We start from the raw sequence: 13,880 nt of genomic DNA on the forward strand, positions 1-13,880 counted from the left end.
TGTTGTGAAAGAAGGGTGAACTGCACCATGACAGTGTGATGGTCATCAACCTCTGCAACTAATCGCACCCCTGCCTCTGTCAAGAGTCTCCATTGTAACGGAGTCTGTGGATGAATTCACTAAATGACAAGTAAACATAATCAGACAGGATCAACCCTTGTCAGCCCTTACATCAGTGGGAGTTTGCCTCAATACAGACCTTAAAACTTGGCCTAAAGACTGAGGGAGATACTCAACCCTTCCTATGATTTGAACCTGAACAGATCATGCAATCCTGAACTGTTTTCTACTTTCTTGCCAAAACTGTGTCTCAGCTTTTGGGGGCACAAGAGGCGTTAATTTGACTTTATACTCCTCTGCTTCCAGACCAAATACCAACCAGTCTGTTGCCCTGATCTAACTGGCTGCACTGGAAAACGATTCAAGGGCATTACAGGTCACCCACATTTGAAGAATGTATGTATTTATAATGCATTCTAGTCCAACAAAAACTGCATCTAAGCAGTCATCCAAATAGAGGAAAATAAAAGACCTTTCATTTTGATAAGTTGTCTTTACTCACTGAAGGACAATAGAAGTGGTAAGTTTAAATAACATTAAGATCTCATGGGAAAACAATGGAACAAGGTAACCCACTGTTTAAGTGGCGATGATACAAATTTTTTCATAGCTTGTTGTGACTGTAATAGGGTTGGTTGAAAAATTTCATTGTGACTGTCTTTGGTGGAAAACCAGGTCTTTAAATGAAAAGATTTCTCATTCAAAGTGTTCGTTTTTCATAAAAACGTGATTTTTAATGAGAAAACAAAAACCCACAAGTTGTTTCTTTGTGTTGAACTTCCCAGAGAACCACAAAATCCAAGATGCCTACAAGTTTTCTGAGGTATCTCTGAGTTTTTAAAAAGGGGAGACCATTATATCCCGCATGTATAGTCAGCTTAAGGACCTCAGCCCCTCAAAAAGAAGGAACTAATGAAGTTTCAAAATTACAGCTCCCACAAGGCGTTACAACGACCAATCAATATTTTGAGTTTTGAGCCAAAACTATTCAGTTTTTTGAAGGTTTTTTGTTGTTGTTTAAATTTTTGTCTTGAAAATACAATTTTTTAGCTGAAAATGCATATCATGTCAAAAAAAGTTCCCTAGGAAGTCATTTTTTCCACAGAAGGCTGCATTTTCAACCAGTTTGGTATATTAAGTTTGCCCTCTCTTTTCTCTTCTGTTTTGTAATGCACCAAGAGAATTTAAGATCTGAAATTTAATTTACAGCCTTAATCTTATTTAAACACAGTTTTATTTGTGGTTGAATGCAGATACTTGGCCTGCCGTTCTTAAACTAAAACAGGTATTAAAAATAGTTTAATGAAAAACAGTGGTCTGTCTCTTCAACCACTGCTTCTTCAGTAACATAGAAATCTAGTGCATTATGGCAACAATAGTTAATGTTATTTCTAGGCAGTGCAGAGTGCAGGGAAAACATAGTGTCTAGCATTTATCTGGAACAGTCTGCTATGAGAGAGGACAGAGCATGATGGACAGGGTGGAGTGAAGCGGAAAGCAAGCCAGTAATAATACAATACTTGGGGTATATACAGCATCTTGCAGATGAAAAGATCTCAAAGTGGTATTACGTACTTTAGCAATGTAATTTGACTAGAACAAGTTCCCTTGTGCCAATTATGACCTTTGGTGTGGCTTTTCATGGAAAGGAGACTCTACACCAGTCCCAAACAGAAAAGCCAGTGTATTGCATTCAGGGCAGGCTAGGGGAAAGGATCCACGAATGACAGCATTAACCTGGGACCTTAACAGTCCATAAAAACAGACGCTGCAGTAAAGGCTTGGACTGATGCAATAGCTACATTCCAGACGTGTGGCCAACGCACAGGTTTTGGGGTGAATTCCACTCCTCCCACAGAAGTCCCTGTAGGAGTTGAATTTCTCTTGCTTTTGCACCAAATGGAAAATGCTACCATTATTGATGAAGCCTCAAAAAGTTCCTGCATCACATGGCAATTTTTTCAAGAACTAAGGAAAAAGCCAAGAATCTATTGGAAAATAATTAAGCAATGCATGAACTGTAGCATGAGCTGTCAATTTGTTCAGGAAGTTTGTTCAGAGATACATGGTTTGACAAATAAGGAAGTTGGAAGTCATATGTGATAAATCATCCCATTAAAAATCCCTCCAAATTTAAACCACTGTGACTGCCCATAACCTGATCTACCAGGGAACATCTAGAAATTAATTCAGACTGTCAGAAATGTACATGTCAGGAAACTCAGGTAAAAGTTTGACTCCAGCCACCAGGGCTGATTCATATTACATGGCTACTGGTCCTTCCATGGTCTGTATTTCCCTTAACAGCAGTCAGAGTTTTTTGTGCAGAACGTGGCCAGATCAAGCGGTAGAATTCCACAGTTCACATAAGATATTAACAGGGGAATATTTTGCCATAACTGTTATTGGCTTTTTTAAAAACACTTCTTACTCTATTATTGGAAAGGCGAACAGTTGGTCATTTGACTTATCCTCATGGAAGAAAGAGAAAATTGCTTTCCTCAGAACAGTCTAGTCTGTCTCATAAAACCAGAATAATCTTGCCAGAACAGCTCACTGGATGACTTTGATTAAAATTAAGAGCAAAACTTAAAATTTTGTTTTTCTTAATTTTAGCGTTTTTGAGAGGTTTTATCAGCTCACAGATGAAGACATAAGGAGTTCTTAACCTTGCAAAATGTAGGAGAGAGTTTGCCGGATATCCTTGGGGTGATGGAATAACTTTCTTCACCATCTATATTCCAAATAGGGTTTCTTCTTGTTCAAGAGCATAACCACCAATTTACTGAAGTTTTGAAAATATGAGTCTCAGAGCTCTCTGACTTCGCATGTATTTCTTTCATTACGTAATATATTTTTTTACTGTCTTGACCTCAAGAGTAGTATTGGATTCCTAATATTTCAGAAAAACACAGGATAATTGTTTAGATGCCAGTTTGCAAGTTTAGATGCCTAATTCTATATGCTCACACTTGACCTGAGCCTCTTGCCCAAGAAAGTGCATCAGAATCAAGAAAAATTTTGCCTTTACTGTATTGATAAAGATATGCAAAGGTTACTGTCTATGTTCATTGCTTTTAGGATTGTTGGCTGGGGGGGGAGGGGCAGGGAAGGGAAGGCATCTCTGCATGGAACATGGACATTTTCTCCTAACTGTCAGGTCATTGGGATGATGATGGAAGGCCTGGCAGCTCTTGCTGTCAACCCTGCTGGACTTCTAATTGCCTGCAAAATTTGGAAGACCCAGCAATCATAGTATAGCCATAGCCAGATCCAGACTGCCTTGACTGAAAGATTTATCTATTTCCCAGAAAGACTATGTCTTTAGATATGATGCAGTCCAACATGTTTCTGTGCATTAACATGATTTACGTGATTTTTTTCGCATCTGTCATTAAAATATAGGCTGTTAGCCTGACATCCCTCTTAGGATTTATGAAGCTTATTGATGCTTTTATGATTATGCAATCTGATGTCTGGTAAACTGTGGAAAGCTGCAGGTAGGTGGGGGAGCGCACATCTGAATACTAAAGCAGAACTTCAAGACTTCAAGCAGGACTGTTGTGTCATTTACTTGCTGCAGAAAGTTATGTGATATAATTAAAAATGGTCAGGAAAGATTACTATCTTTTGGCACCAAATTTTAACACATGCAGTAAAATAGAAATTATCAACCTTGCATAAAACAGATATTTTCTTCCCCCCCCGCCATAGTGGGTGTCCAATAAAACCCTGGAACATCCTGAGCATAAAGAACATCAATTGGATGTAAAACAGAACTCTATTTTTTTAATGGTTTAGGATGGCAGGATCTTCCCCTGCAGTGGGAGGAAAAAACTGGAAATGTCAGTGCTTGATCTTTATAAAGGTTTTGAACTAATATGTAAAATTAAAATAAAGATAAATGAAAATGCTTGTGAAAAAGATTATTAAAGATAGGACAGTACTATAATAAGTATGATCCAGCAGCCTGCAAATTAAGAATGTACCATAATATACAAGCACTGTGGGAAGGTCTGGAAAGTTTTATCTTCTTGGAAGAGGCTGAAAGAACTGAAAGAAAACTGTAATTTTCCTTTACCAATTTAGGACAGGCAAGGCAAGGCAAGGGGACCAAAGAGTATGAAGAGTCATTTTCTTCACAGGTGAAGAAGGTGAAGAGTACTGTTCTCTCTTTGTGTAATAGCTAAACCAAGACTAGGATATCACTAAAAATTGCTACTGAAAATTGCTACTGAAAAGTAAGACAAAGTTCTCCATTAGGAATTAAGTCAACTATTTACTGGTTGTCCCTAATGGTGTGAACAATCAGTAGTTTCAAAGCCACCAGTTTTTCAGCTGCCAAGGAGTATCTTGAAACCAGTATTCTACAAGTATACTACTCTGAAACTATTCTGATTCTTGACAGAAAAATAACAAAAAATGGAAGAGAACTACCTCCTAGTCTTCAAAATATTTAAAAATAAAACAGTAGGGGATATAGCAAGACGTGACAGTGCCTCACAGATCTCCCTCCCCAACAGTTTCTTAACAATGCTGTTTTTATAGTGAAATACAAATCACAAATTATAGTTCACTCCAAATAATTGAGTTCATTCAGGTACTCTAAATGGAACATTTAGTGAGTTAGCAACAAGAGCCAATCCAAAGAGTCTGAGAAGGCCATAAGACTGTTGGCCTGGAAGCTTCCAGTCCTCTGTATCAGTTTTTTCTTACTTAACTTCCTCACAATGCTTTTCTCTTTATCTTCCATGCACATCTTGCTGAGATAACAGGCCAAACAACAAATATTCTACCAGCTGATGTCTTCCAGCACCCACAAATTTTAGAAGGCCCAAAAGCCAGATCTGTGGCCATCACAAAACATTCAGACTTCAGCTGTAGATGTCATGAAAAAATGCTAGGCCCTTTTCTTGTGTAGGGAATTGACCTGCAGATGAGCCCAAGCTATAAAGTTCACAGTAATAATATCTGGATTTGAACTTGTTCAAAATTTCACAGAGACTGACTGCCCATCTGTAATGGACTGAGCTCCCATTGACAGAATCCCTGTGTGGACTTAATAGCCAATTGATATGTTTGAAGACTTATTTAAAATCAATAGTTCTGCCTCCTACTTTCTTTTCATGGTTTGAATTGAGGTTCTTAGGGCTTAATTCAATGTCATTTCAGGTACTCTGGACTATCAAACCTACATGCCAGAACATCACAGTTTTCCAGTAGGCTGTCATAACTCCTAGCCCATGCAGATATTAGATACCCTAGCCCTTATGAAGGCACAAGAAGCCTATATTTCAGCAACTTATTCCCATGCTCTTGGTTTCTCCAGCTACGGCTAATGGCTGTATTTACAACACAAGTTTGGGAATGCTAATTCCATCTTTGAGTGTGGCTGATACCTCACCAATTGTTGGAAGGAAACACTGTCTTTAGGGCTGAAATGAGGTAATAACGGGGAAAAAAACACTGTTTTTCCTATGTAATTCAGTGGTTTGCAATTAATGAACCACTCCTACTCAGGCTATTTTCTTATGCAAATATACTTTATATAGTCATTTAAACTCAATTTCTGAGTGTCCAATATAGGCATAATGCACTCAGAGTGAGTAGGCCTCTTTGGACATACAGGTATATTCTGCTCTAAAGTCCTCACCTGCCCCTCCTTTAATGCTGAATACAAGAAAATTTGAGAATGGAAGATTGGCCAGGGTTCTGCAGGCCAACACATGACTCACTAGGAATCCCTGCCGAAAAATGGAGGCAACAGCTTTTAAAAGACTTTCTTCCCCCTCTTCCCTGTGTTCCTTTCTCAGTTTGTTATGATATCCATTTTGATTTCCTTCTTTTATAACTGGTTTCATATCTCAAATCTTCACATTGTGAAATAAGCCTAATTCAAAATAGTTCTAGAAAAATTCTAATTGATTTGTAATAAATGTGTAACTGAGAACATGCAACTAGATCTTATTTTTTTCTTGCTAGCTCACACATCTTCAACTGCACATAATTTATCTTCAGTCAATATTAAAAGCAACATCTGGAAAATGCAACAATTAATGAGAATAAATACAAAGTCACTGAGCTGTTATTCATTTTGCTGTCTGTAAGTTATTCATTTTCTATGCTTAGAAAGGAATGGCTATATGATTGGGCAGACACACAAATTCTTACATTTATTTCCTTTGAAAGAAAATGCTATTTTCATTTTTTCATGCAGGCTTTTTTAACTTCAGGGTGGAATTTTGCCAGGATAGGCATAGCAGAAGGACATTAGCCAGGTTCAGTTTGGAATGAATGTGAGCATTGGAGTATGGAACAAGGTTTGCCTCGGTCCTTTGTAAGAAGGTGACTTTCAAGGAACGATCAGTGCACAGGGATCCAACTGGAACAATTGCCTCTGAGAAACAAAACACAGCAAGCTAACAAAACAGAAACCTCACTGACAACCAACATAGTTTCCATGTGAGAAAAACTCGTATGTACAAATGCTTTAAAGCAGTCAGATGACAAGGCAATAAAAACTGCATTCAAATCTTAGAATGTCACTCTGTCACATTAGTCAGTCTCACTGGCAAACTTTGCTAACAGATTCAGACTATATGGACAGATAAATGCAGGCAGCTATTTGGTATACAGACACATAATTGCTAGTTACGTTATCACTTTAAATGCCTTATTTTAGTCTGTTAAGAATGTATTCACAGTAGACGTTATACTGTTTTCATTTGCATTTGCAGCCAGTCTATACTACATTACTGTATGTGCACTTCAGTGTTCTCCCAGATGGCGTTTTGAGAATGAAACTCCTGTTGGCTCAAGCCCTCTGGGGCTAATTGATAAAATCTTGTAACAGATTTTTAAAGCCCTGAAACTGATGGTCTGTAGTAAAACGGCAGCAATAAAACACTACTTCATTGTGTCAGAAAATTAAATTAAAAGCTACATGTTCCTTTCATGTGTGCACAGCCAAAGCAAAAAATGAAATTGAAGATGATTCTATATTACCAGAACATCCAGGTACAGTGGCTGAAATCTGGGCACTCTTGAAGTCACTAAAGCCATAGTTTGAGGAGACAATGAATTCTGATTTAGGATTCTTTGTTCTGGATGAAAAAAGTCATAATCACATGATCCACTACTTTTTGCATAGATGTGTTAAGAATTTTGACAGCCTGACCCTGCCTCAGCAGGCTTTATGCCAGAACAGGGTTTCCTCTGGGCTGACCCTACTTTATGCTGGATCATGTATGGCTTGTCCTCTAGCACCTGCTTAAAGCATATAAGCATAAAGCTGGTAGAAAGCATGAAGCTGGCACAAGCCCTACATCACGTGTCTGTGCCTGATCCAGATGAAATGTGAACTAGTGGGTGAACTAGTAGCATGTAGTCAGAGTATGAATGGTTGTTCAAACACTGTCTGGGAGTTCTGCCATTGACTGCCAGGGGCCCTAAATTTCTACCCACTCCTTTCATGTGTTTAAAATTTAACACATGAATCAAAATCAAGTTCAGTAAAGTACAAAGAGATGTGACAATTTCTTCCTGTCTTCTATTTTGCTGGTCATACCGGATTATCAACAAAACAAACACCAGTTTTTCAATCACTTTACAATGCTCATTAAATAAACTACACAACTGATCAATTAACATATAAATCATTAGTGCTAATAATGCCATACTATTCAATCTTTAAGGAAACAGAATACAAAAGTATTAATAAGAGAACAGAACTGAATACTAAATACGTGAAACTGTACTATGTTTTAGCCAATGATATGTTATTTAACCCTAGCTCTTTTAACTTGAATTATATTATCACCAGAATCTCTAAAGACTTTAAGCATATATGTAACCATATTCCAGATTATGGATGACTTTTGCATCCTGCATTTGCAAAATTAATGAAATTTTACACTGAGTATTATTTATTCTGATTTGTGTGGTGTACAGAGTATACTTAGAAATTACTCAGTACATTAAGAATTTTTTTGAACATTAACAATATTATCAGTTAAACTCACCCTACTTATTTTTCATGGAAGTGCTCCCATAACAGACTACTAGAAAAATAAGGCTCTTAAATTCAAGCTAACAAAATGAATCCTAAGCTTCATTGGCCATTGTGAAAAGGATTAAATGACCCTTCTTTTGCCTAGACTCAAACTCAAAAAAGGGCATACATCGTCTGAAAAATGTCACACTTGGTTCCCAAGAATCCCACAGGGATATAAAATGCTGGTAAAGCAGATGCAGCAAGGAGAACCTAAGAGATCTACAGTCCAACCTGAGCTCTCCTCAGGGAACTGCATTTTACCTGTTAGGTGATGGGAAAGTATCTGCACTGTCATGTAATGTTCTCCACCTACATCAAGGCTGCACCTAGCCCTGAAGCTACAGTAACTGGCAACTGCTGAGGACATAGTCCAAAATATCCAGTTTCTTCAAGGCAAAAAGCCTTCTGTCCTCTGGTCTTTACAAAATACAAAAGCTCTAAAAGAATACTGCCTGGGTTTTTAACTGATACTGGAGCGGGATAAAGTTCATCTAAAGCATGTATACCTTCATATAGGCTAGAGATATAAACTAGTCACCACACTCAATGAGGTCCAGTTATCCAGTCAGCTGGCCAAGTGCAGGTGTTGGCTTTATGATGAGGTGGGCTGCTCTCTAGGCTCCACTGACCGCACTGACTGCATCTCCACAAACTACAGCAGGAGTTTAGACACAGAGTTCACATACAGACAGCAGCATGTAGGGTGCTACATTTTGATGTCTTAATCAGAACCCATATAGGCCCACGTTCAGTGTTTTCAATGCATTTCTGCTTATTTTTGATAGCTGCTGCTATAATTCTTATTTTTGTCAATTTGATGTGGCAAACCCACAATATTTTCTGTGAAACGGAGGAAGAAATGAGGAGGGCGGAGGTAAAAAGAAACCCAGAAGAAACAAAAAATTTGCAAAATACCTGCAAAGGCACCAAGGCATATGTATAAAACATAATCTCAGCAAACACTATGTTATTTTAGCAACCACATGCATATTTCTTTTCTAATTCTGGAAAGAAAAAGTCTTTTAAAAAATTCTGGAAATCATCTTCAACATACAAAAAGAGCTAAAATGGAGATGTTTCTACCCAAGTCCAGCACTCTAAACAGAGCTATTGTTACATGACCTGATGTTGATGGCGTTTTTACCAACAGTAACATTTTGTCATCAAAAGCTAATAGGTTAAATACCATTCTACAAATGCCTTTAGTGAGCAGCAAAGGCCTATTTCTCTGAACCAACAAAAAGAATATCCACTAGAAGTCATTATAGAGCACGGATATGTAATCCAGTAATTTCATGCCCTGCATCTGTAAGTCTCCCAAATGCCATTAGTCTGTGCTAAATTAATTTAGGCTGATTTAATCAAATGAAAGCACTGGATAACTAATATAAACTAGAATTTCCTGAGCCATTATTTTCTATCTTCCAAAACCTAAAAGCTTATGCTGATTTTACTGGCTAATTGTAACTGGCAGGTCATTTGCAGAGTAGCAAAAGCAAACCACTTCAGGATGAGTACAATAAATTTAATGTATTCTTTTGTGATCCTTAACTCACAAAAACATTCTCCTAAGGAGATTGATTTCTCAGGTCAAGACAAGTTTCTTTATGACCATGACTTGTTGACCATGACATATGAGGACATATATTCAGGTAAAAACTAGAAAAAATAAAAGCAATACAGACTAAAATAGTCAGCTTTTAAGTAAGATATTTGGAGTTTGCCTGAAATTTTTAGCATTATTATTTTTCTTCAGTTATTTTCTACAGACAGGGCTAGGACATAGTGTTATCTGCACCTGAAGAATTTCTTTGAAAGCACTGGGGTTACTATAGAATAACAAAGGAAAATTTAGCCTATTATGAATAAATTTGGTTTCATCTTTTGTTTTATAAACACAGTTCATATGCAGGCATAAATTCTCCTCATTACTCAGACAAATACATTTCAATAAGCTTTCTGGTGTTTGTATGACCAAATCTGAACCAGAGTTTGCCAAGCAAACTGAGTAAAGAAGACATCAGTATTTATCCCTTATATTGAAGCCTGGGTGTCCAAAGGTGGTTAGTTTACAAGGCAGTGGATTCAGTCATGAGGTCTTTCCTATTCCGTACACAGGGCAGCCCAGAGTTCATTCTCCGTGGATGTTCCCAAAAGCCTTGGCACCACTCTGAGAGATAATAAGGGGAAAACCTAACCTAGTTTTTTCAAGACCTTAAAAGACCTGTTTACTGAATATCAGTGAGGCTCAGCCATCAAAACAACTTATAAATACACAGTCACTGACACACATTATACTTTGGAGTCTGGAAGAGAGATACTGCCTAGCACAACTAGTGAAGACACTGTTTTTAGCACCTAGATTCATCTTGATTGATTATGTCATATTACATGTACAGGAGAAGTTACAGCAGATAGAGCAGTGGTCTCTTCTAGCACATCAGGTATGCCTACAAATTCAAGCAAGGCTGGCTACGTAGTATCTGCTGACTTACTTCTGCTAGTCCGGGTATGCACCACAGACTGTAGCATCTGCTAGTCCTCCAGACATCCCCTGTGCACAGTACAGTTGTGAGCAAGTCCTGTTGTTAGCAAATCCAAACAATCATGCTTTTGATGCTAATGCACCATGGGCTAGGAATCATAAGACAGGTAGACTACGCTTCTCTTTCTCTTCCTTTGTAAATATGTCTTTAGATGGACTGGAGGTTACAAGTTCCTGGTAATAAGCCCACCTTTTCTTCGGTGTTTTTCTAACTTTGTGTGTGTTGAAGCTTTGGCTTCCAGCAGCTGCACTGCAAACTCAGGAATTCTTGCTTTAGATCTAGTCTCTAGCACTATAAAAATTAAACAAACACTCCTAAAAGTGACATATTTCTACACACGTATTTTACACGACAGAAATCCCAAAGGAATTCTGTTCTTGCTAACACTGACTAAAGAAATGACAGAATAATTCTCCAGCACGGAAAGTGTTTGCTTCAAACTCTTGTCTACACTCTGTTTCAGGTCCTCCCCTTAAGTGCGTACTGGAGAATCAAGGAGAGGAAAAAGTATTAATAATTATTTCTTTGATGTTAAAAATAGCTTCTATGAAGGAATCTGTAAGCCTCTAAGTAAGGATATGTCTGTCTGTCTTTCTTATGATGATTACTTGTCTTTTTAAATCCTTTTGGGCCTTAATTCAGTAAAATACTTAAGCACAGTACTTAATGTAAAGCACAACCTCAATTTCCACTGGATCTGAAGTGTGCCTTTGGGTGATTTACTGAATCATACCCTGTATCATTAATGTTTCCTTTCAAATTAAAAAATTTTTCCAGAGAAAAAGAAACCAGGAAACTCAAGAAGATTCTGTAAAGTTTCTTGCACCGAAAAGAAGGAACAGTGAGGAAGGCATCAAAACTTATAGTCCTCCAAAGCACTGAATGTATCTGAATATTTTAGAGGCTTCAGTCTTAGGACATTCTCCTGACATTCCTAGTCCAGGTTTACAAAGCTCAGTTCTGAAGAGTGGTGAAAAAAAGTAAAGCCAAAATTCAACAATTATAAAAAAGGCAACATAATTAATTCACATTAAACTGGCAATCAGTCTGTAAATAACAGGTGAGTGGTGTAGCAAAAAGCAGGTAACACTGTATTTCCAATTTCTTGTTAACTGACAACTGGCTTCTGGTGACTGACAACTGGCTTCTGGTGGGAGTTTGCTTCTTTTGAGGTTTGCCTCCTAAGATTTACCACCAACACGTGTAACCCACACTGTCATTTTCCAAGCACCTTCTTGCTACACATCACCCAAACAAAAAAGAAAATACAAGTAGATAACAAAGAGGCAGAGAATTAAAGAGGATGCAAAAAATAAATGTCAGATCCACTCACAGATGCAAACAGATGTGAGACAGAGACTTTAGTGGAGTAATATCAATTTACACCTAGTAAAGCCTGGCCAAAAATATTTCCATATAAAAGGAAAAAATGATGCATGAGCCTACAAAACCATCACAACGCATATCATTAAGTCGCTATCATATGATGAGAGTGGAAGCATAATGGTTATTAAAATGGCTTTCACTTAAATGGCTTCAGTTTTAACAAGGCTTAATGCATGTCTTCACAGGAGCTTTGCAAAGTAAGGACAAGATAAGTTTCTTACCTGAGCTTTTATTGGTTTTGTTTTGTCTACTCTTTACTTGCTCAGTCCATAATGTAGGATAACGAGAAGCTATATCTAGAAAAAAAAACAACAGAAAAAAGTTTGTAAATGTTACAAATTTTTTTAAGTTACTAGTAGCTGAATAGTAAGTGGCTAGTTTTAAAGATACATGGATCTAAAAAAGAAAAGGGCACACTGGTTTGTATTAGGACAGTTAAAACCTTTATTCATGCAAAGGCATGAATAGTTCCTTCCTTATACCATTCATACAAAAGGTTGAAAAAAATACTTTTGGACTAAAATTATGTTTAACCAGAATTAAAATCTCCCAGTGTGGACCCAAAATATGTAATATCTTCAGATCAGATTCTGTGAGATTTGCAGTGATTGGTAAGGCAGCCACAATATAGGACTACCATTGCATGTAGGCCTTGAGCTTTCCATTTACAGAGCACCGAATTTCCCCAGAGGCAAATAAGCCTGACAAAACATCAACTTTAATATTACTAGGCAATATGCTGAGGTCATAATTTACCCTTTAATTTCCTTATTCCACCATACAGTTTTAATCTGCACTCTCGCTCAAGTTTAAAACCTGTCTCTACCCTGAGCAGTGACAATTAAAATTGCTAATGTCAGACTCCATAGCTACAGTGTCATCTCAAAACTATCACACGAAATTCGTTACTTGTAAGTAAAGACTTTGTTGCGTTTGCTGTCTTTATCTGGAAAAAGGTACAGATGCTTTCAATTTCTTGCAATTTCTTGCAACTGCCCCAGCAGTTGCCCTAACTCTTAAGGTAGCATTTGACGTTGTGGTATACGGTCCATACTGCATAGTTTAATACCGCACTGTTAAGTTCCTGTCAATGCTCACCTTCTTCATCACCTTGAGGCTGAGTTTCCAGCGCGGGAGCTGAGGCATCATCTGAATTCAGAATGGAAAAGATTTGCAAGGAGACTACAATTATGAGAGTAAGCTAAATAAGTGTACATACGTGATTGATACTAATGATTTGCACATAGCCCCGGCCGGTAAACAAACAATAATTTAAACATTATTTATAGGTACTACACAGCATAGATATATTGCATCTACAGACTATGGATTATAAATGGATGGCTTTTGAGGTTATGGCTGATGAAATGATTGCAGGGTCTTTGATGAGGCATGAAGTGATCAGGTTGCTCCCTGGACAGTAACTCTTCGTTTTTAAGGCTGCACATTGATACCTATAGATTATAACTGGTCAAATCATCATTTCTAAAGAAGTAATTAAATAAATGTATAGAAGGGGTAAGACCTGTGAAAGCAAAAGCAGTCTGTGGTGAATGAGTGGCTGCAGACATGTTGACACCTTAAAATGAAAGGAAAGTTTCTTTCGGCACAGCAGGATCTATTTAACAGTCAAGCTGGTTTTATAAGCAAGATTCACAGATTAAAGAACCAGAATATTGTTTGCATAATTCTTATCCTCTGGTGAGCCATCTCCATCCATCCACTACCAATCATTACTGCAAGAAAAGAGGGAGGAAAATTTACAGAAGTGATAAGAGGATGTGAGTAATTTTAGGTTCAGTAAAACACAGTGGAAGTAGAGCTGGAAAAGAAAA

General features: G+C 37.6%; 1 protein-coding gene across 2 annotated transcripts in view; it reads right to left on the bottom strand.

Annotated features, from left to right (window-relative positions):
* Positions 1 to 13,880, bottom strand: part of SMOC2 (SPARC related modular calcium binding 2) — a 151,155-nt gene that overhangs the window by 62,622 nt on the left and 74,653 nt on the right. The window contains exons 6-7 of one of the 2 annotated variants that reach the window (XM_050894770.1): positions 13,144 to 13,194; positions 12,267 to 12,341 (exon numbers count right to left, since the gene is read on the bottom strand). In XM_050894770.1, the coding sequence (XP_050750727.1) occupies positions 12,267 to 12,341; positions 13,144 to 13,194 (126 nt within the window). Of the gene's footprint in view, positions 1 to 12,266; positions 12,342 to 13,143; positions 13,228 to 13,880 lie in introns of both variants that reach the window. The other variant, XM_050894769.1, reaches the window with a different exon arrangement.

The sequence above is a fragment of the Gymnogyps californianus genome, chromosome 3 (genome assembly GCF_018139145.2).
Source record: "Gymnogyps californianus isolate 813 chromosome 3, ASM1813914v2, whole genome shotgun sequence".
Lineage (NCBI taxonomy): Eukaryota > Metazoa > Chordata > Aves > Accipitriformes > Cathartidae > Gymnogyps > Gymnogyps californianus.